General features: G+C 34.3%; 1 protein-coding gene across 1 annotated transcript in view; it reads left to right on the top strand.

Moving 5' to 3' along the window:
• Positions 1-23,812, top strand: part of LOC124639407 (probable glucarate transporter) — a 68,982-nt gene that overhangs the window by 25,126 nt on the left and 20,044 nt on the right. Inside the window, exons 2-3 of the mRNA XM_047176754.1 lie at positions 2,325-2,444; positions 10,553-10,676. Coding sequence (XP_047032710.1) covers positions 2,336-2,444; positions 10,553-10,676 — 233 coding nt within the window. The 5' untranslated portion in view covers positions 2,325-2,335. The remainder of the gene's footprint in view (positions 1-2,324; positions 2,445-10,552; positions 10,677-23,812) is intronic.

Here is a 23,812-nt window from a genome sequence, read left to right as displayed (position 1 = left end):
GTCTGTAAGCCAGCAACACAATGGCGACACGCGACGTCAAATTCACTTAATTTACGTCATTGTTACAAAGCGGGTCATTGTTGTGTTTTTATTAGCCAAAAATAGGTCTCTTTGACAGCCTAATGGGTGCACCCGAAATGTGATTACTGTTGTATGTTGCTATTTTTAGAATGGCCAATTATTTGGTTAGGTTTCGTGATATGGCTGTCAAAATGTTATGGGGGTTTTCCATTTCACAATATCAATTTATGTAAGGTGTTTGTAGAGGAGAAAAGAGCAGTTTTTTTAAGGCTCTTGGTCGACCCTTCTTAGGTGGGAAATCATTTAATAACCTTTTCGATTACCTATGATCCTTTAACCCAGCTATGTTCCTTCTGGAACCCTTCGTGTTCCAAGGCCCCGGTAACTCTTACGAACGATACCTCTCGCTTAATATGTCTAGGTATTATAATATCTATCTTCTATGAGGTTTTCTTTATTACCTTATCGTTTTATTAATTATTTTTCCCCATGACGATAATCCGTAATCCCATGAATAATCATACAATCCGCATTCCAATAGTTATCAAAGAATGCTAATCTATGCTACACTGTCATAAGTCTTCAAATGGTATCTCCATACAAAGTCACACACTTTAATGGGTTAATTGCCTTCATTTTATAAAGTAATTGCGTTTAATTGCTCACTGATTGTGGTCAAACTATATCACGGTAAGATATTGTTAGTTGATAATCTACAGTAAATTAAAAAATGAATTAGAAAATGTATAGTAAGCTAAACAATGGTTTTAAGAAAACTACAATTTATATCGTCGATGAACTTGGCTTTAGAACAGAATATTCTCATACTTAAGTGCACATAAAGGTTTGCTTGTAAGAAACCTAAAAAACAAATGACTATTAACACTGACAGTGGTAAGGTCAGCCTCTCCGGGTCCTTAGCTTGTCACATGCCACATAATTCAAGCGTTTCCGCTGACACCGCACCACAAAGCGTGAGGCTTTGGTCATACTGATTACGGTGCGAGAGCAAAGTAGGCTTATAGGCTTTTTGAAGAGGAAAAGCGTATGAAATATTTGGTTTGAAATTGCAGAAAAGAATTATGATTGTTTGGCGGCTTCTATAAACTTTTAAATAAGAACCAAAAACAAACTTATTCAACGGATTAAATGAGATTAAGATTGAAGAGATTAAGAGAAAAGATTTTGACATCTAAAAATAAAACATTCCGACGAATTGAGAAGCTTCTCCTGTTATGGAAGTTGGTTAAAATATGTATTGATCATTGCTAATTGAATGAATACTAAAATGGATCACAATACAAGTGTGTACTTCTATTGTCCTCTTCAACACCTTAGTCCGCTACTCGCTCTTCTTATAACCATCGCTTTATGTACAAGAACTTACGCGTACTACCTAACAGATACAATCTCCGGGGCGTATTATAGTTTTTCTTTCAAAATGAGTTCAAACTATGTCATGAACGTGATACATATACACCTATATGGTCTAATTATTATAATTTGAGGCCACTTACACATGGTGATCATTAAAATCGCTACACTTGCTTGTATGTTATTGATTTCATCCGGTTGTTAGCAGTAATTAACGATATGTGTGATGTTTTGGGCGTGGATTTAAAGGTTTATTTAGTAAAGGAAGTATTGACTATCTTTCTTGGTACTAGTTTAAGATGCTGTTAAAAAGTTTACCTATAAACTAAATTTATAGATTTGCTTCTACTCTTAAGATAGTTTGTATGTATATCTTAGACACCAATGACTGATTAAAAGTGAAGGAAAACAGCCCAAAGAAAATTGGACTATAAAGTCTGAAATCACCAACGCTCATTGAGCAAGTGTGGTAATCACTTAACGCTTAAAACTTCTCTATGTGAGAAGAGGCCTGTATCAAGCAGTGGGATGATAAAAATGGAAAGTGACTTTCATTTAAACTGAATTGTTTCTGAAGTTGAAAAATATTCAGTCGTTATGCAAGATTTATTTAACCCATCATCATAAAGTAACAGCGAAATCAGCAGAAGATTTAGCTGATGTAATCTCTATCAAGTAAAAAATCTAGAATTTTATTACGAAAAGATCTCTTAGGTACATCATCTTTATCGGTGTTTCTTTCAGTTAAAACAATTGCAACTCATAAGTCGTTTAGGTATAAGTTTGAATAGAATCGTGGACGTATGTTTGTAAGTCTTTCACGAAAAAACTACTGAAGTGGTTTTGATGAAAGTTTAGTAACAAAATAATGTAGCTCAAGATATTGTTGTTATTAAACTGTACTAAATTATAATTTGTTTTGTTCACAGAATAATCAAAAATGTTTCACGGAGGCATTTGGACGAAGCTGCAAGGCTTTTACAAGTGGTATGTGCTGGGCCTGGTGTCGATCGGCTACATCTTAGGAGAACTCGGACATTATCTTATTGGTAAGTCTTCTTAATACTTATCTCCTAAAAACCTTCTCTTAAGTCTGACAAATAGTAAGCTCAAAAACCTTATGAAATTTAAAGTGAGATTAAAAATTACTTAGGTACCCATTTCAAGAGAAGAGCGTAGGTAACTAAAACTTTTTGAAAAGCCATCAACGCACTTGCTACAACTCTAGTGTTACGGATGTTTGGGAAACGGCTAGCCAGATGATGATGATAGTTTTCCTAGAAGCCACATAAATTAAGGTCCTTGTTCTATAGATACTCACGTTCGTCATTCGATGAAGCTGATTATTATACTGATATGAGTGAAAACCTTCTTTGATGTCATGATCGCCTGGTACGAATACTCATTTTTTATACAAAAAAATATGTATGACTATGTAATGTAGGTAAATAAATGAATATCTGAATATCAAAAAAATATAGTTACCTAAAAACAATGAAGGAAATAAATAACTTTTACATATTTTTGTGTGGAAAACAAAGCCATACAAATGAGGGATGTATGAATACATATTTTATTTCCCCCGGGACTCGATAGCGATACCTTTTGATCCGGTTGAATTGACTTCTATACATAGAAATAGAGGGAATACTGGTATTCATATGATATTGGTCGTGTTATGCAACAAATAATAGCAAGTTCTATTTATATTATTAGAGGTATTATCGACTATACCTATGTTTCTCATAGTTTTACTCGCGGCTCGAAGGAACAAGCAGAAAGACACAGTTGTTCCGATGTTATAAGCTACATTACTACAGAGTTTCATCAAAATTTTATCATTTAAGATAGATATTTTAATAAGAGCAAATTGCCTGTCTGACCTTCATAGCCCAGTTACCTACTGGGTAACACGATACCCCTTGTTCGGATTAGCAGTTAGACTTTCATGATCATGTTATTAGCAGACTTCACAAATACCTAGTTATATGTATTTGCATTTAACAGTTCATATGAATCTAAAAAAGCGAATCCTTGAAAAGCCTGGAAAAACCTATCAGTTTTTCAATTAATAAATTCGATAATAAAAACAATGGGCACGACCATATTTCATAATAATAACAATACAATTGATTGAATCAAATGACAAAAATTACTATGCCATAACGATCGTGGGAACTAGAATCACTTCTTTCATTCATAAAAGTACTAGGCTATCATGACTTCGAAGAGTGTTAGCGATGATTGATTCTTAGAAACATTATAATCAGCTGTATTATTGGCGACGGACGGTCTCAAGATTCTCTTTATTGTCGTAGGTCAAGATCTTGTTAGTGTACCTATATCATAATTATCCTTTTTAACCCCCGACGCAAAAACGACGGAGTGTTATAAGTTTGACGTGTCTGTGTGTGTGTGTGTGTGTGTGTATGTGGCATCGTAGCTCCCAAACGGATGATCCGATTGTAATGCGGTTTTTTTTGTTTGAAAGGAATGTCATTCGGGAGTGTTCTTAGCTATGTTTGGTGGAAATCGGTTCAGGTCTTCAAGGTCATCAGCTTGTTTGTTAGGTGTGATAGGAATGTTACACGCTCAGTTTACTTGCAAGCATATGTGGGATCTGAAATTTGAAATACTAATGTCTTCTGGAACCACTAAGCTGGTCTGCTGTTAGGACACGAAGATAGGAGACGTAACCCTGAACTGCTTTTTAGTAAACCCATCGAGTTTGGGCTCGTTGAATTTGTCTTGACTGGTTCTCTTCATGTTTCTAATTGACGAGAACCTGATGCTGGAAATGGGATGTGGCGGATGAAACCCTGGAATGGTATATAACCCTGGATCACCAAAGGTTAATCTTTATTGTTTCTCAATCTGTGCAATTCTCCCAGAGCCAGTTTGTCATGAGGATTGTTAAACAGCTTCCTTTGGCCGAGATGACATATAGCTACCCCATCTTAAAATAAAATAAATTAAATGAAGGAAAAATTAAGTAGCTCCTTCAAAAAGCATGAAATAAAATTAAATTATAAATTTAAAAAAACCCCCGACCCAAAAAAAGTACGCAATTATTATGACAAAAGGTTAAAAACGCTAAACCCTATAAAAAGCAAAAAATAACTTTTAACACTTCGTAAGTACCAACTAAAGCATGTCAGACTAAACTAAATTTTGACGTGTCGGGGGACCGCTTTTTACCTTCAAAAATACTTACATAAATCAAATGATAGGTACCTACCTAATTACAACATTCGTATATAAAAAAACACGAATCTTAATTAAATAATTAGAGCGGTCCCCCGACACGACAAAATTTAGTTTAGTCTGACATGCTTTAGTTGGTACTTACGAAGTGTTAAAAGTTATTTTTTGCTTTTTATAGGGTTTAGCGTTTTTAACCTTTTGTCATAATAATTGCGTACTTTTTTTGGGTCGGGGGTTTTTTTTCATGAGTCCTTTTTAGTCCACTGGTATTAGGCGATCATAATTTCGAGGAGTCTTATCGAATGCCTGCAATGTTTCACAAGACGTCATTCAATCTTTCTGGATTCCACTCCTACAGTTTATGTAGCCTTGGTTCCCACTCAAAAACCCGTTTGACCGAGGTGGGTTTCTCAAATTGCATTACCTGAGCTAAGTCCTTGGAATAAAACCGAAGAAAGGGTTAGCAAACATCATTTTGATTATGTGGGTAAAGATTTTGTGTTCGTAAAAAGAGAGTGCATTCCACGACATGTTTTTCGTACTTTCTCGTAAGGGCCGTTATATACAATGCGACTCAAATATGTGAATTTCGCATTCCAGAACTTTCCATAATCTTATCACACTTTCATTGTTGTTTCTTCATCATGTTATTGTTTAACTTTTGTTTCAAACTTGAAAGTACTAGAGACGTCCCTTTACTTATTCATGAACAGTTATAAATACTTTGTATTGGACCTGATGTGAGTGCCCCACTGACCTAGCCTTCAGACTGTCACTTATTTAAATGTCAGTGCGGAGTACAAGTTTGTTTGTATTTAGGACGATCATTCAAATGAGTGCATGGAATTGTGATTTGTTCAAGAAACTCTAAAATCAAGTAAACTCTATCTATACATTCTCACGAAGTTATAAATAAAACAACCTCGAAAGACTCACGTAATTTTGCCGATGTGTAAAATATTGAAAACGCTAACATATGGATTTTTCGCATTATCTATAGTGTTCATAGTCGCTCCTCGTAAAGCACTGGTACTCAGCTACATCCGGTTAGACTGGAAGCCGATCCCAACATAGTTGGGAAAAAGTCTCGGAGGATGATGATGTAGTAGTGTTCATAATAAGAACACAACGCATACATAGATCTATAAACACGTGGTAGGTAGATACCTATTCGTATAAAAATCGCACATACAATAATAATTATGTTCATAGATACAAAGTTCACCATCCTTAAAATCTTCACTATTAATAAAATAATCCTACACAGCCTTTTAAGAGGACGAATTGGAATTTTTGGCACCAAGGATCTAAATTTTTCTCAGTAAATACAAAACGGATCAAAATACAACTTGGTTACCTGAAAGTTCATGATATAAACCTTATTTTGTTAGACGTAGAAACATGATTAGGTAACTTTTATAACAGAGAAAAATATATCAAACATACCTCTTTTTAAAAAGAGATTCACATATTATGGGCAAACGGGACTGATTTAAGCCTCTTAACTTTTTTAGTAGTTGAGTATATGCATACTCTTTAAAATTGTAGAAGGAATTTTTATCAAATTATCATTTCTAAATAATAAAATTACAAAACCATTTTGTCGCTTACGACTTTTAGTTATAAGCTAGCGCGCGTATTGTTATCCTCGCCCCGCTCAGACGCTCCGACCCCTTTTGGCGCCTTAGATGCGCGTGCCGGTTATGGAATTATTGTTGACCAATTCGTCGCCTTAATATATCAATCATTAAATCATTTTAATCGCACCAATCCAAATATTTCAACCGACATACTAACATTACGCAATAGTTGCCTTAGCAAAAAAAAACATTTTAAGGCTTACCTACTAAAAATAAGAATTTAATAGATATGCTTATTTGTCGATGTGTACAAAAAATCGCGTTGCGAATTGATCAATATAGTTTAATTATCTGTATGACAAGTCATTATCGAGGCCGTCCAAAGTCAGTGTCATTGACAAAACCTACGGCCTAGTTCACATGGAACAAGTATTTAAGCAAGAGGGAAGTTGTGTAAATGTTATAGGTAGGGTAGATTGGGTACAGTTGTGCCAATTTTCGTTTGATCACCAATAATTTTGTTATTTTACTAATTAGCTCGCAAAAAATGAACTTGTATCGAAATTTAGACATTTGTGTACGTAAAAACACTAATATATTGCTCCTTAATACTATGGTTTACCCATAAGATCGATTTTAAAAAAAATGGGAAAGTGTCACAACCGGCCACATACCAAGGGCGGTTGTGACATGCATAAACATATATCAAAATGGTCTATAATATCTTTTATTGTAGAAATGTTTAACATAATAAGCTTACAAACATAATTTTAACAATCAACAAAAAACATTTACTGTGTTAAAACTTGTAGCTGTAGAAAGGCTTGTAGCTTGAGCTACACATACGAAATCCCTTGCTTCACTTCTTCATCGGCATCTTTATATTTTTTGATATCACACTGCACTCTTGACTTTTGACGACCTCGATGGCGCAATGGTCACCATGCCCGACCGCCGAACCTGAGGTCCCGGGTTCGATTCCCGGCTCGGTCGACATTTGTGTGATGAGCATGCTTGTTGGCCGTGGTCTGGGTGTTACAATATGTATTTATCAATATGTATATATGTAGCTATATGTAGTTTATCAGTTGTGTTAGCACCCATAACACAAGTTAATTAATAACTTACCATGGGGCTAACCGACCGTGTGTGAAAAGGTGTCCCGACATGTTCCGAGGTGTCCCGACTCTTTCGGTCTTCCACAAACGTATTCTGGACATCTAAAAGCAAAAAATAATAATATGAGATTTATTATATGTATAGATATTCGTCACAACCGTACCCAACGCATCATTTTGAAAACAAAAAATCGCCATGATTTTGCCAAATACTTTACGTAAAAAGAAATCACTTGTAATTAAATGTTAATGTTCAACTTTTAAAGAAAAAAATAACAAGATAATCTTTATGTATAAAAATAACAGTAATTAGGAAAAGAAATCGAACAAAAATACTTACTTTTGATTGTTGAAAAGCAATGTGGGCTCCTGCTTACGTCAACGTCCTGCGCCGGCTAACGCAATATTGGGGAACGTGTTTAGGCTTGTGAGCCACGTCTTTCTCCCTCACACCCTCCCCCGTATTACGTATAGTTTCGTTACAATTGCGACTGTCACTACCGTGGCACAACCGTACCCAGTTTACCCTACTCGTATTTTTATTGATGCAACATCCTCTAGCTGCTTCTATCGTACGAAAGCTAGATTATTGTCTCAAAGGCCTCATCTCATATAGAGAAGGATTACCGGTCTCGCTTTTTTGGCAGTTCCAGACAGTAACTTCCAAGACCCTTAAAATGTTTTCCTTCACCATTATTCAGTTATTGGAACTAAGAAAGTATCTCCATAAATAAGCTGAAATAATAAAGTTCAATAAAAAAAATGGTCAAAAATAAATTCCGTCATATTTAGAAATCAAAAAAATAAATATTATTAGCTGACTAAGGGATATAAAAATAAAAACATTGGTTAAAAATGGTATAATTTATTCCCTTTTATTTTGTACCACGAAAGTCCGGAACCCTGCTATAGATCAAAAGCTGTTTCGTGTTCTCTTAAATCGTGAGAAAGAGCACCTGCTATTTTGCCTCTGCAATATTTAATACCAAAGAGTCCAGTTTAGACATAATTCTTTCTGCTAAACAAAACCTCATTTTTATATATGAACGAAAGAAGCAGAAGATTTATGCAAACGGAAAGATTTTCTTTTCACAAAGAGTACATAGGTATTTAAGTATATACATTTACATACGTAAAATATAATCGAGAAATAAACTAGCGATGTGCAGCGGATTCGAATCAATGCCTGATTTTGCATTAAATAATTCGAACACTGGAATTGCACATACGTTTAAAATATCAAAGCACATAAACATCATTATTATTTCATTTTATGTGGGGTAAATTAACATATCAACTTCTCTCTTACTATCCCATTATCTGACAAAGCCATTGATTTCTCAATTCAGACATTGCACAATTGGACTGGAACGCTCACTCGCGCGTCCGAACAGAGCTTCCTACTAGCGATATCATTCTTCATTGCTTAATTAATGATACAATTGATCTGCCAATAACAATTTTGTGATATAAAATAGTACGTACTACATGTACAGATACGTTAATATGTAGTAGGTAAATTGTATCATGGTTCTGATTTTATTCGAATAGAATTCGAACCATAAATTCATGTTGAAAAGGAAGTAGGACATTTTGATTTAGAAGTTGGTAATATTTTTCGTATCAATATTAATACATAGAGAAATAGTGGAGGATATTTTTAAAGACACACACATTTTTTTATCCTGATAGAAATAATGTAGCACTAGTAGGTCAGGCTGCCTGAAGTCGATCAGTATAATATATTTATAATCATCTACATTTTGGGTACTAGACTCGACCGCAATTTAGTTGGAAAAAGAGAAATGAATAAACAAACGACTGTCTAAATAAAAATGTGCGTGATGTGCCTAACCTACCTTTTAAATTCGAGTGAATCTACAGAATACAACATGTAAATCAATAGAAATAAACAATCTCAATGAAAAGGATACTCAATAAAACCCATTATAGTTATTTATGCGCGCTCTGTAGTAAATTATAACGTGGGAAGATACTCTATGTACTCATATAAACTGGAATATTAATGTTATGATCACGATTCGACGAGATTATAATATTATATTCAGTTAAAGAAGATATAATTATGTATTTATTAATTTATGTAAATTCGTACCTAATATAAAAATATTACGCGTTAACATCCATGGTCGCATCATTTGATGATTTCGTGATATGCAGTTAACATCGACAGATGGTTTGAATTTTGAAATATTTGAACTACCCATAGATTTAGAAACCCACTACCGTCTGATAAATTGAACATACGTGACAAATACGTTCATATGTGTGTGAACCCAAAAAACTGTCATTCTAGAGGCCCGGAGGCAGCGACTATTAAACAATGGTATGAATCCAAAAAACGGACACAATAGTGGCCTGTAGTGTCCCATGAGTATTAAACAAGACACAACCCGCGATATTTTAATGTTTTATGATCAACAGTAACAAAACACATTATATATACACGCAGCACATAGGTATAGATAGTTCAACTCAGATTTGCGCGCGGCCCTATGTGTGCGTCGGCTTGTAAATATACAACTTTCGTTCGTGTGACAGTGACGTCGTCCGAGCATGACGTGTTCTTATCGCTTTTTGTTTTGGGTACAGTCGTTTACAAAAATGTCTAGTTCTTCACGGAGAAAATGTTTAAGGAGTCAGGTAACGTTTCAAAAAATGAAACAACATTCAAAGCTTTTTATTATTACATTTTACAGTTTTTCATTATTTTCTCATACGTTTTTTCAAATTGACATTGACAGTATCTAAGAAATAAATGAGGTGAAATATCTAAGATGAATTAAATACTCCTTACATATTTTCTAGCTCGGGGTACGAGGACAATAAATAAAAGTGTGGACTAAAAATGCAAAATACATCATAGGTATGATTTTTCAAGTAGCGATTCAGAATCATTAGGTATAAATAAATAAACATTAAATTACGTAATAACTGTTTTTCTTTAAACCGCCGTAACGTACCCCTAAATAACTGTATTTGTATCCGACTGTACCTCTTCTCACGCACACAAAGTCACTGTATATGTACAAGGGTTACCCACACATAAGGCCGCGCGCAAGACTGAGTTGAACTTACTATACCTATTTACTCCAACATGGAAAAGTCACTCAACTGACCTACATATATTATTTCATATTTGGTTTCACAATTGGCGATCTATCTACTATTCTATAGATAAGGTCGATAACCAACATTTTTTATTAGATAATTTAAACATCCTCTTTTCCTCAGGTACAACATCAAAAGTGACAGCAGACGATCTCCACTACGGAGACAAGTCGTGTATGCTGAACCTGACTGACGTCCATCTAGTTGACCTGCCCGTTGTCTGCGAGAAGGTCAACTCTAGTGAAATGTAAGTGGCTTCTTTTATTTATTAAGTACATCACATTATAGGGGCATGCAAAAAAACTACAACAAAACTCCTGAAAATTATCACCAACGTGAAAAAAAATCGTCCAGTTGAGTTTCCGCACACTACAAACTTTTAGTCGGCGGATAGTTTGTTTAGGTTCATTAATCAGTATAGAGAGGAATGGTATGTAGCCGGTATCAGACTGACTGAAATGTGTGATTGGCATAAAGATTTTCTTTAAAAAAAATTGCCAACCATTGGATCAACTGTCGGTCGACTCTTCAGTCTGCAGTCTGCGCGGTTACTCTAAATTGTCATTAACAAGGCATCATAATTTCTTAGAAGAGTATAAACAATTTACCAAATACGTTAAGAAAATCAGCAAGAAAATCCAAGCATTCAACGTTCATTTTGATAATAATCTACAAGATTGAGACTCAGATATCTTTTATCAATATGACATTAAAGCCAGCTAATTAAAGCGCTCAATAGAGATATATCTTAAAAGGAACGTATCTGGTCCTTTCATACCAATTCTTGGTCCTTTTATATATGAGCCTCTAGTCTATCACTTCTATTAATTACACTTTTAACTTAATTGATACTTGAAGGGGAGGTAGGGGAAACGCGTTACAAATATCTGATTCATCATCATCAGCCTTTTTATCGTCACACTGCTGGGCACAAGCCTCCTTTCGCACAGAGAAAGATTGAGCGTTAATCACCACGCTTGCTCAATGCGGGTTGGTGATTTCAGACTATATAGTCCAGGTTTCCTCGAGATGGTTTTGATTCACCTTCTAATCAGCCATTGGAAGATTTACTTAGAAAGTTCATACAAACTTTAAAATTGCATTGGTACTTGCGTGACCTGGAATCAAACCAGACTCATATTTAATTACTTACAATGTTATGTTGCAAAACAAATATTTAAAATTATAAATTAGTGTTAAGGAAGTTAAAAGTGGTCGTAAATCTAGAACATCGTGCATTATCGTATTAAATAATATTTAATTTAAATTATTTGAGTCACAAAGTATGTTGTTATAATTACGAAGGTCGCTCATTAGATCTTTGAGCGGAATATTAATAGTATGACAAACTGTTACGGCCAGGTGGTCAGGAAACTAGTACATCTGTGTACTTGCATACACAATCAGAGTAAGATCTTAGAACTCATTAGGTAATTTGTTTCTACGTTATTTATTAATTTACCTAGTATAGTAATAACCACCATTGGCAGTTTTATCAGCTACTACTTACTGAATTAAGTATGACCATCATCATGCTTCTGCCCTTTCCCCAATTTTATTTAGCGTCGACGCAGTATGTCTTTTCCTTCCATACTCTTTTGTCTGCGACCAATACTCAAAATTTAACACCTCACTAAATTCCAATAAAAGTTATCTTGTTTCTATAAAGTCTTAAGAGTCTAATATACTAGTAACAGTATTTTGAAAATCATTTCAACATCCTACAAATGGACCTACCTCAAGATTAAATTTTCCATCAACTTTGCTTTGGCATGTTGAGGAAAAAACTAAATTATGATAATTAATTCCATTAGTTACGATATTTTTTGCATACGTGCCTGTCATATCAATATAACTAATTATTAAACTATTTCACAGAAAAAAACGTGATACGATAAACTTGATTCAATCAATGGCGTACTCGGACTTGAAAATTAAATATTTAAATCGACGAAATAGGTCAAGACAAGCGAGTTTTAAATTATTCAAACCATTTTAAAATATCAATCGTGTCCGACAAATGAAGATCGGTACTTACATATGTAGTTCCCTCCTCTGGTTTATTCGTAAATTGTCTGAAAGGTTATATTTACTATCGAAACAGATGCCATAATTTATCGAAGTCGATTCGGACTTTTACAAGGACTGCATAATCATCAAGTTCACTGATCCACTAAGTTCATATTATATGCTTTATCCCAACCTGACTTTATAGGTACTTATTAAATAGAAAAGGGTTCCATTTAAGATAGGTCAATCAAAAGAATATACACCTTAAAAAACTGTCCACATTTCATTGCAACTAAGTATTGCAAAGACTTGCAATCAATTCAAGAAACCATTCCTCTCATTCATACCAATAATAATTGTGCACAATTAAATGCATCTTCCTTTTTCATTTTATGATTCAGAATTGCGCATGCGATCATTATATGCGCTTACATCATCTTTTAGCGAAACAGACTAAAAACTTTTAGTCGACTGACAGTTGCTTTGGGCTCATAAATCAGTATGAAGATGAACGGAAATACACACGTAACAACGATCAGATATTTGTTCGGTATCTGACCGACTAAAAACTTTGATTGAATTTACGATTTTCTACAAAAAATATTTTTTTCCTACCAACGGATTGACAGTCGGCCGACTAAAAGTTTGTAGTATGAGCACGCTCTCACTGCGATCGGTCTCATAAAGAGTTCTTATTTTAGTCAATTGATCTCAATTACACAGCTGTGTTAAGATAAGTATGTATCAGATAGCGTGACAAGCATTTCAGTTAATTATTTCAATTAACATTGATATTAGACTTCTATTTATACACCTTTAGTAATGGGCATGATTTTTTAAACGTAGTACCACGACACGAAGATTTATATCGTAAAAGCAGGCTAGGGTTAAGACTACTTAAAAAATATTGTTCTACAGTTTAACGGTGTCACTGTGGAAATCCCAACAATAATTTATTTATTCCTAAATGGTAATACATTATTCCCCATTGCACCCTAATTTCTGCAAAAACATAAACTAAGCACAAGAGCCAGAAATCCCGACTTCAGCTCATTATTAAACATTTAATTCGATAAGAACAAGATTGCATATTGCTTTAATAAGAAATACATATTAAATAAAGTACTTATCTACATCACAAGTATTCTATGACATATTGAATGCAAATACATAAGTAGGTACTACAAAACTCGATGAGTTTTATTACTAAACTACATATTATATGTTAGAACTCGTGTCTTCCGATATAATATTTCAATACGATGACATAATGTGTTGTAGCAAATGATGCCACAAAACAAAACGAGTTCGTAATATATGGTAAAACATATCTAATAAAAACTTCATCGTTTCGTAATCATTGGTTGAGGATGTCTATGAATGATTGATTGATTTGCTAGTCAGTTTTAATTGGCAGTAATTGGTACTTTTAATCGCCAATTAGCGGATGTGGTGAAATATTTTGCTCTATGTCAGTTTTTTTAAAGTCTTCTAAATCTAGATGAATAATTTTAATGTTACCTATCTGATTTGAAACCTATCTTTCTCGTATTATATCTAGTCCCTTTTTTTAGACCCCAAAGTATCACGTTATGTAATACTCAACGACTGCTATAGGTACTGTAGCTCGTGGTGCGCTAGGAACCGGGGATCTTCAGGATATTAAATTAAAACATTCAATAATAACTTTAACTTTGCGTTTATTTCGCTGACTCGGGGGTGAAGTCACACACTTCAATATATAAAAACTATTCTATTTCTATTTATATCATTGTCCGGCCAGTATCAATTACAATTAATAAAACCTACTTCTAATCTACTTCAGTACTACATCTCTACATCAGCTACGCCCTTAGGATAAAGTTGAACTTTATCTCAAAAGCGCAGCTTTAGGCGGACAATCATATAAATGTTACCTGCCTAAACCTATCAGAACTTTACCTACTTATCCCTTCACCGGCAATGCTCGTACCACTCGTTCCAGGTAACATGTAATTATAAAATACGTATTATAAAAACTATAAATCAATCACAACGTTTCCTATATTTAAATTTATTTACATTTTGTTTATTTAGAAACCCTAAATTATTGTTCATATTACGCAGTTGTATCTGTTTTTTGTTCTGCGTGTCTATCCTCCCCCCTGAAGGATAAAAATAATGGTATTCATTATTTTTCTTAACATTTTCCCCATAACAATAAAAAGCACCAATTAACTTCTTATTATTTAATACCTTTGATGACGTGAAAGTCTTCCTAGATTTCGAAACAACACGTTTATGTCGCTTTCGCAAAGCTTTATTCCGATTATACTTTGCTTTTATTTTATTTCGAAAATAAATATAATTAATTTTCTTTATTTCGTTATCAATGTCAAATGTCATTTTGTCATTATTTTTGTCACCATGGTGACCCTTATCTGTCAGCATATTTGACACTAATCTATCTTTTCCGACAATGTCAGTTTTAATAAATTTTGCAATGAACCTCGTTTTTAAAATTAAATTATTTTTGGAAAAATCTATAATACAATTATTTTTGGAAAGAAAATCTCTTCCTAAAATTATATTTTGGCGAATATTTTTTATAATTAGAAATTTATGCCTAAATAAACAAGAATCTATCAATAAATTTAACGATACTTCTCCTAAGATTGTTAAATCAGCACCAGAAACTGTAGTAGCAGAATGCTTCGTGCTCTCTTTGATGCTTTGAATGTTGAGTTTTGTTGCAAACTCCTCAGATACACAAGAAATCGAAGCTCCTGTGTCCACTAACGCCCTGAACTCCTGTTGAGCAATCAGAATATTAATAAATGGACCGGTCTCACCAGACTTATGTTCTACTTCCAATCCAATCGCATGGAATTCCACCGGCTCCACGTTCTGCTCCTCATCGTGTTGTTCCATCTCCTTCTCTCTCATCTTCATGTCTTTGCTCGGCTACACTTCTTTCGTCATGCTAGAAATTAATTGTGTATTACTAGGTGCACACGGAGTACTTCTTTTATATTTCATAGAGTATTTCCTATCATCAATCATTGGTGGAACCACAGGCAAATTGATAAAATTTCTCTGTACTTCTCCAAATAAATCTCTCATTTGGAAAAGTGTATCACGCAGCTCATATTTTGATGCAAAGAGCTGTGAGCTTAATATGGCTTTGTATTTAGAAATAAGCCCTTTTAAATATGTTTTTATAAAAATATTGTCGTCTACAATATTCGCTTTTGTCTGTAAGCCACACAGACGATAATAATATGACAACAATTCTTCTTCTTGCTCCTGTCGAGCGTTGTAGAATTTTTCTACATAATTTACATTATCAGGGAATTCTGCCCTTAATTTGTCGCATATGGCCTTATATTCGATCCCATCGACGTAATTATATTTGTAAAATGCAAGAGCGGGACCTTGCAAATATGCACCTAGTAGTAGTGCAAAATCGTTTTCTTTCCATTTATTTATCGCAGCAATGATGCGAAATTCGAAAAGAAAGTCGTCGACTGATATGTCATCGACTCCGGAGAAAAACTGAATATCTTTGGACATTTTCCTACATTAAATAAATAAATTCCACTTAGCTCTTTTTCTCCGTATTCCAATATTTCATTAGAATCAGTGCCCAGGGTTAATCTTCCAGGCTCTCCTTCCCGTCTTCGACGTCGTGTCACCACGCGACTTTTTCGCGGTAATGACCTGAAAATTATACTGGGGCTTTGGTGTCGGCGCCTCCACCAAATTGTAGCTCGTGGTGCGCTAGGAACCGGGGATCTTCAGGATATTAAATTAAAACATTCAATAATAACTTTAACTTTGCGTTTATTTCGCTGACTCGGGGGTGAAGTCACACACTTCAATATATAAAAACTATTCTATTTCTATTTATATCATTGTCCGGCCAGTATCAATTACAATTAATAAAACCTACTTCTAATCTACTTCAGTACTACATCTCTACAGTACCTACTCTAAAAACCAACTTTAAAATAAATCCTTTGAAACAAGTCCACATAAACTAAAGGATAATGTAGTCAAATGACTGTAATTTGGCAGCCAGAGGCGTGGCTAGTCCTGCCAGCAAAAAGCTTCAAACCATAGCCAAGCGAATTCTCTACTCACTATACACGTCGTTTTATACGAACGTATGAACCAAATTTTTAATTTAATATGTTCTATATGATACTTTTATGAGTACAAACAGTGTTCATTAAAAGAGGGAAACCTTTTTGATGTATTTTTAGAACAATGTTTGTTATATGATCGCGATCCGTGTTTGTAATTAAAGAACCATGACTCGGATCGAAGGACCAGTGAGTCTATTGAAAAAAAGGAAAGCAAAAAAAGGTTGAATACTTTTCGTTTTAGCTGACAATGGAAACTGTATGTATATTATTATTTCTATATGTATGTTGTTTCTTTATGGCAGCGTTGTCGAAGAAACACCCAATGTTTGTATTTTTCAAATCAAAACAAACTATTTAAGTACTTTTTAAGGTCTTACACGTCGCGAACTAAATGAGTAGGTACCTAAAACTGTAGGAAAACAAACCACTTAAGATACAAGAACAAAATAATACTTGAGCACGTTTTTAAGCTTGGTTTTATATGGCAACAGATTCCAGGGAAATCCCAAGCAAATATTTCCATGAACCTTTTCTTTGAATTGATCGAAGAATGAATGCAACTTATTTTATTATAACCCAATACCACTAATTGTGCAATTATTTGAAAATAATGGGTTTAAGTAATTGTGGGTGTAGTGAGCGTAGGCCGCAAATTATGGAAGTACCCAATATTTTGGATACTAATTCATTCGAGGCAAATTATAAGTACTTAAGAATTTGGTGGGTTATAGGTACATAGAATAGAATAGAATATTCTTTATTGTACACCAAAGAAACATAGACAAGGACATTACAAACAAATACGTGTGAGTACAACAGGCGGTCTTATCGCTCAAGAGCAATCTCTTACAGACAACCTTTGGATGGAGTCGATTTTAAATAGATAGATTAGGGTAGTAGGCGTACAAATAATGATTAAATAGTTATATATGTTATGGACCATGTGATTAATTCGGGCATTATAAATAATGCCCGAGCATTATGAATAATGTCTAGCTTTATCGGGCCACATGATTAATAACTATCTTAACTTCATTATTTATCACATTGCACGGGCATTATTATATTGCTACATGACAGTTGGGCAATTTGATAAAAAAGCTATATTTTACGCGGTGATATTTTCATTTGACTTTTATTAAGAGAAGATATTAATTATGCCAAATAATAAGTCTATTGCTTAAACTTTAGTTTATTTTGTTTTGTAATATTAAGTAATTTCTATAAAACAAAGATTTGTTGTAAAATTTTTGTTTTTTTTAATAATATTTTTTGTTATATTTTTAATATGACTTTCCTTAACTTTTAAATGCAAAAACTAGTAAATTTTTAAGGCAGAAGTCCTTCATAATTAATCCAAATCATTAGGCTGATTATTTAAGTGGTTTGATATTTCATCATCTCAGGCATAGGACGTCCACTGCTGAACATAGGCCTCCCCCTTAGATCTCCACAGATACCTGTTGGAGACGACCTGCATCCACCGTCTTCCGGCGACCTTTATAAGGTCGTCTGTCCACCTCGTTGGTGGACGTCCTACGCTGCGCTTGCTAGTCCGTGGTCTCCACTCTCTCACTTTACGACCCCAACGGCCATCTGCTCTGCGAGCAATATGGCCTGCCCATTGCCACTTCAACTTGCTAATCCGGTGGGCTATATCGGTGACTTTAGTTCGTCTACGGATCTCCTCATTTCGGATTCGATCACGTAGAGGAACACCGAGCATAGCCCTCTCCATAGCTCGTTGAGCGACTTTGAGCTTTGAGATGAGGCCGATAGTGAGAGACCACGTTTCGGTGCCGTAAGTCATCACTGGTAGCACACATTGGTTGAAGACTTTCGTCTTGAGGCACATACCTCATGTCGGACGAAAAGACATTGCGTAGTTTCCCGAACTCTGTCCAGCCGATTTGGATTCGGCGGTTGACCTCTTTCTCAAAGTTGGACCTGCCTAATTGGACTACTTGTCCTAGCATAGCGTTTGATACTTAGTTTATTTTAAATTAAATGGCAATAACAATAAAAAAAATTGAAATTAAATATGTTTGTACTACTTTGCCCAAACGGTCACGGGCAATATGTATAGTGCCCGGTCAATTTGATTATTTAAATAATTATTATCAAATTGCACTCTCATATTGGGCATTTTTCATAATGACCGGGCATTATGTATACTGCCCAATTTATTACTTGGTCCATAACATATACAAGTATAAAATAAACAATACATACACATATTTAAGGATAGTTGGATGGGAGACAAAAATATAAATATAAAGAAAGTAGAGAGAGTGTTAAAGATTCAGATAATAGTTTTTCACCATACTCTACACATACTACTACATACTCGTACATACTACTACAGTACTTAGTTTATACGATGTGATGTAGGTGTATGCAGAATAAACTTGTAGCCACAAAATAATTTTATCATCTTAAATTTTTAGCGTACTTAATGAGTTTCTAGTACCTTAGTTCCGTTAAAATTAGTTTTCATGAATATGTAGTTAGTTTAACAAATAGGTACAAAATACATTATTTTCGCCACCATAAATAAAACAAAGATAAGCGATCGATCAACCAATCGACAATCGATAAACATAAATCGAATACATTAACGACAATCATACGATAACCGAGTGACCAACCAATTACATAGGCAAATCGGAACTCATAATTATAGACCAATAGACAAATGCCAATAATATATGAGCCATGAGCCACCCACCATAGTTTATGGTCACTCTATACCAAGGCCAAGGTATTTTACCTCAGTATTAATAATCAGGAAACGTTTAAGCAATAAATTTTAATTAAACAAGTTCCTATTTACCCAAGTATATTGTTTTTATTAAATATGATAGTGGACAATAGGTACTTAAGTTTTTTTCTAGTTGGTAATAATATACCTATTATGTTATTATCTGTCTATGAATGGCAACATTAACACATGATTAAAAATAAGCGTGGTTAAATATAAATGCTATTAAAATGGACAGAAAAGGTATAGACAATTAAAAATTAATGATCTAAACGTACAGATAATAATGATATTCCGAAGCTGTTATATTAATGAACTGAAACTTGAAAAACGTATCTTAATTCTTATATTAAAAAAATTCTTTTAATAAGTAAAAAAAAAAACTACAAAAAATGCTATATATTGAAATCAAAATCAAACACCTACTTCGACAAATTAAAAAGTCACGACACAAACTTGCTAGCACAACTTAAGAACGAAAGCTTTACTCATTCATGCCGGAAAACTTTAATGACAACCTTCAATTTCGCATTACATAAATAATCTAGCTACTACATAATAATACTAGTACACAATAACAAGGCTAGGCTACCTAGGTTCTTATTATAATAATAAAAAGGAACTATTAAGTCCACTACGCAACTTTTTGCTGCTACGCGGAAATTAAAAAAATGTTATCGTACAAAACACTATGGTATATACAATCAGGATCTATTTGTCACTCTATTGCTCCTGTTGTTACCTTTTTTCTGGGATTTGCCGCCATTTTTATTGGTGAATCGTGACTTTGCAAATGTTTTTTTCAAAATTAGATGGCTTTTGGTTTTGTGGTAGGTATTCGGCTCGCGAATTTTGCACGATTGAGTTTTCTGCGTATTTGATAATTGTGTGTTGTTATCCAAGAAACGTGAATAAGTTGTAGTGTCAGCGAGGTCAAAATAAGGCTATAGTTTTTTTTCTTTTGTAGTTTATGAGTCAACTCTTTTCCGAAAGCTCTTACCGCGAACAAGTTTCCACGACACGCTGGTGAAACTGCCGGAAAACGGCTATTCGTGAATATAAATAAATAAAGGTGATCAGGTACTTTTTTAACCTACTGCCTGAAGCAGTACCACATAAGATTTTAATGACAAAACTAATATTTAATAAATCGGGCATAGAAACAACAAGTTTTTCTCATTACAAAATAATTGCTACAAAAACGCGCAGTATGTTCAATAAATTCCAGCATTTTTTGTGATCTGTTGGATAATACTTACTAACACAATCACGCGATACATTTTTTTGGATTGTAAATTAAATCAGAGTGGCACCTATTGTTTTTTTTATAAAATCTTGGAGAATAGAGAAGATAATAATGGCATTATTTTATAAACCTCGGAGATAACCTAATGAAGAAAAAAATCGGTAAAAAAACTTTTAAGTTAAACGGTTTTATCTTATGTGCACTGAAAACTAGAAAATAAAAAAATAGTTACTTACCTGTCAACCTACGTAGGTGGTCCCGGTCATATTAAACTAAAATAAAAACGTGGGGCCCATTAACTATTGCTGTAGTACTTTCTTCTAGAGGTATAATAGGTGTGGATTGCATCGACTTACTATAATCGTAACTGGAGATTTTGACAATCAATAATCAGCCGTAGCGGCTTCACCAGCGAACGCCGAGCTCATGATCTACCAAAGTATAAAGATATGCTTTGCCATAGGTAGGATTTCACAGGGGCCCCACGTTTTTATTTTAGTTTAATATGACCGGGACCACCTACGTAGGTTGACAGGTAAGTAACTATTTTTTTATTTTCTAGTTTTCAGTGCACATAAGATAAAACCGTTTAACTTAAAAGTTTTTTTACCGATTTTTTATTTTCTAGTTTTTAGTATTTAATGAAAATGCGTACCGAATATTCCTCATTCTATCTAATTCATTTAGTGTATCATTATTACACGGTCTCTTACCTGACAATTTATTACAATCTAATTCCTCAATACATAGCCCTTCCAGATACTTTTTTTTTTAACAACCCCAAAAATCATCACATGACCTCTCCTGCTGTGGGTCAGCAGCGGTGAGGGAGTGTCAGACTCTTGACTAGAAACCGTTTTGTTCCGTCGTAGGCCTTTTATGTACCAGGGCCGCGGTAACTCTTTCGAACAATCTCGCAGCCCAGGCAGGCCTTGGCCCTGTTGGGCCCCGCTGGAGTTACTGACAGTTTTCTACTTGTGAAGCCCTTTCATTTGATACCCGTATTGGTGGGATTGATAAAAAATTGTTATCAGCCATTTGGTAGCGGCGGCCATCTTAGATTTCAATTTTGCATAGTAAATTGTATTCTACTTGTTGAGACCTTTCATTTGATACCCATGTTGATGAGATTGATAAAACCTACGTTATCCGCCATTTTGTAGCGGCCGCCATCTTGGATTTCATTTTTTATAGTAAATTGTATTCTACTTGTTGAGTCCTTTTATTTGATACCCATGTTGATGGGATTTATAAAACCTAAGTTATCCGCCATTTTGTAGAGGCCGCCATCTTGGATTTTAATTTTATATAGTACATTGTATTCTACTGGTTGAGAACTTTCATTTGATACCATATTGATGGGATTGATAAAACCTACGTTATCCGCCATTTTGTAGCGGCCGCCATCTTGGATTTCAATTTTTTATAGTATATTGTATTCTGCTTGTTGAGCCCTTTCATTTGATACCCATATTGATGGGATTGATAAAATCTACGTTATCCGCCATTTTGTGCCGGCGGCCATATTGGATTTACAATGTTATTGATATTACTATATTGTATTGTCATCGGAATTAAAGGTGTATACAAAATTTCAGATTAATCGGTTGACAGGAAGAGGGTGAAATTTGAATTACTAAATTTGACCCAAGAATGAATAAATAAAACAAACGGGGTAAGCTAAATAAAACCGTTTAAAAACTAGAATATATTCCTTACTTTTGGCTTGAGGAACTTGGTACCCTATCGGGTCGTATACCCTATCTTTCCTTACATCCAAGTTTTATCTACGATAACCACACATTAATTACAATCATGTTAAGTCTAAAACGTAGCAAAGAGACTGTATTATTTTAGCTCAATAGGAATCGAGAGCTCCATTAAAATCTGTATCGTGCTATCTTGTAAATACCTAGTTACATTAAATGTGACCACAAAATAGTAACACAGTCAAAGTCATATCACTTATTTCAATTAAAACCCTCGGGCACTTTTAATGTCAGTTTTTGTTGTGAAGCAATTAAATAGGATAGATAAAGTAAGATATAGACACTGCTAGCAAGGTGGTTCTTCAAAATCAAAACAATAGCTATTAGGTACAAACTTACAAAGTCTTTCCTGGGCATTGCCGACTAATCCTTACATATCTACCTATCTGCTTAGTGTCTGTCTTTGTCTCTGTCCTTTAAGTTTATATTTTAAATACGTTGGATACCTACAGTAGAGCCTCAGAAAATATATTAACAATTTATCCACGTGCCGAAAGCGCAGATAAAGTCATTGACAAAAGCTATCAAGCTACATAGTGTTAACCCTAAAACATTGTATCTAGCTAACTTAAAATAAATACTGAATGCACTTCGTACCGCTATGCACTTGCATATTGCAGGAGGCCAATAAAGTTAAACAAGTTAACTAGTTATATTAACAAGTTGGCTAGACCGCACCCGCGCCATATTAAATTCATACTGTTTTGATAACTTGCACCATAAATTTGAGTTAAGGTTAGTTGCAGACGAGCGTTTTACGTCTTTAATATATCAAAAGTACGAGTGCAGTGCCAAGTTCCTCCGAATTTCGGAAGGCACATTAAAATGTTGGGATCAGGTTGCCATTCGAACATCTGGCGAACGTTTCGAGTAGTCAAAAAGCCAGAAAGTCTGAGAATCAGTCTTACCATGGGGTATCATTGTTGAATAAGTACAATGGTGTTTATTCTATCTACTTTTCTCTTCATAAAAAAAATACGTTTACCTTAAAAGTTGAAACGAAACATAGGATTACCAGAACCATTAAATGAACGCATTAAATCGTTCGTCGGAATAACACTTTAGTACCTTTCATATTATAGAAGCTGCGGTGAATGAACTAGACACTTACATGGCTGTAAAATATCGAATTAAGATATTTTTCTTCTATGTTATACCCAAAGTATATGTTACAGCCATAGTGATTAAATCGATATTATTCATAATCACTGGTCATTATGTACAATACCCAAATTGACCTGAAAATATGATAAATTAATCACTTTATCTGGATATTATTCATAATAGCTGGTCAAAGTTAGCCAAAGTAATAAATATGGTATAACCAACTTACTACTGACTAATTCTTAAAAACGGTTTAAGTTATTGTCGACTTTTTTATGTTAAATCATCAAATGATTCCTCCCGCTGTGGGTTAGCAGCGTGAAGGAGCGTCAGACTGTTATATAGTGACTTAAACCCAATGGAGTT

Source organism: Helicoverpa zea, chromosome 19, assembly GCF_022581195.2.
Source record: "Helicoverpa zea isolate HzStark_Cry1AcR chromosome 19, ilHelZeax1.1, whole genome shotgun sequence".
NCBI classification, from domain to species: Eukaryota; Metazoa; Arthropoda; class Insecta; order Lepidoptera; family Noctuidae; genus Helicoverpa; species Helicoverpa zea.
This window is presented reverse-complemented; position numbering and strand designations above follow the sequence as displayed.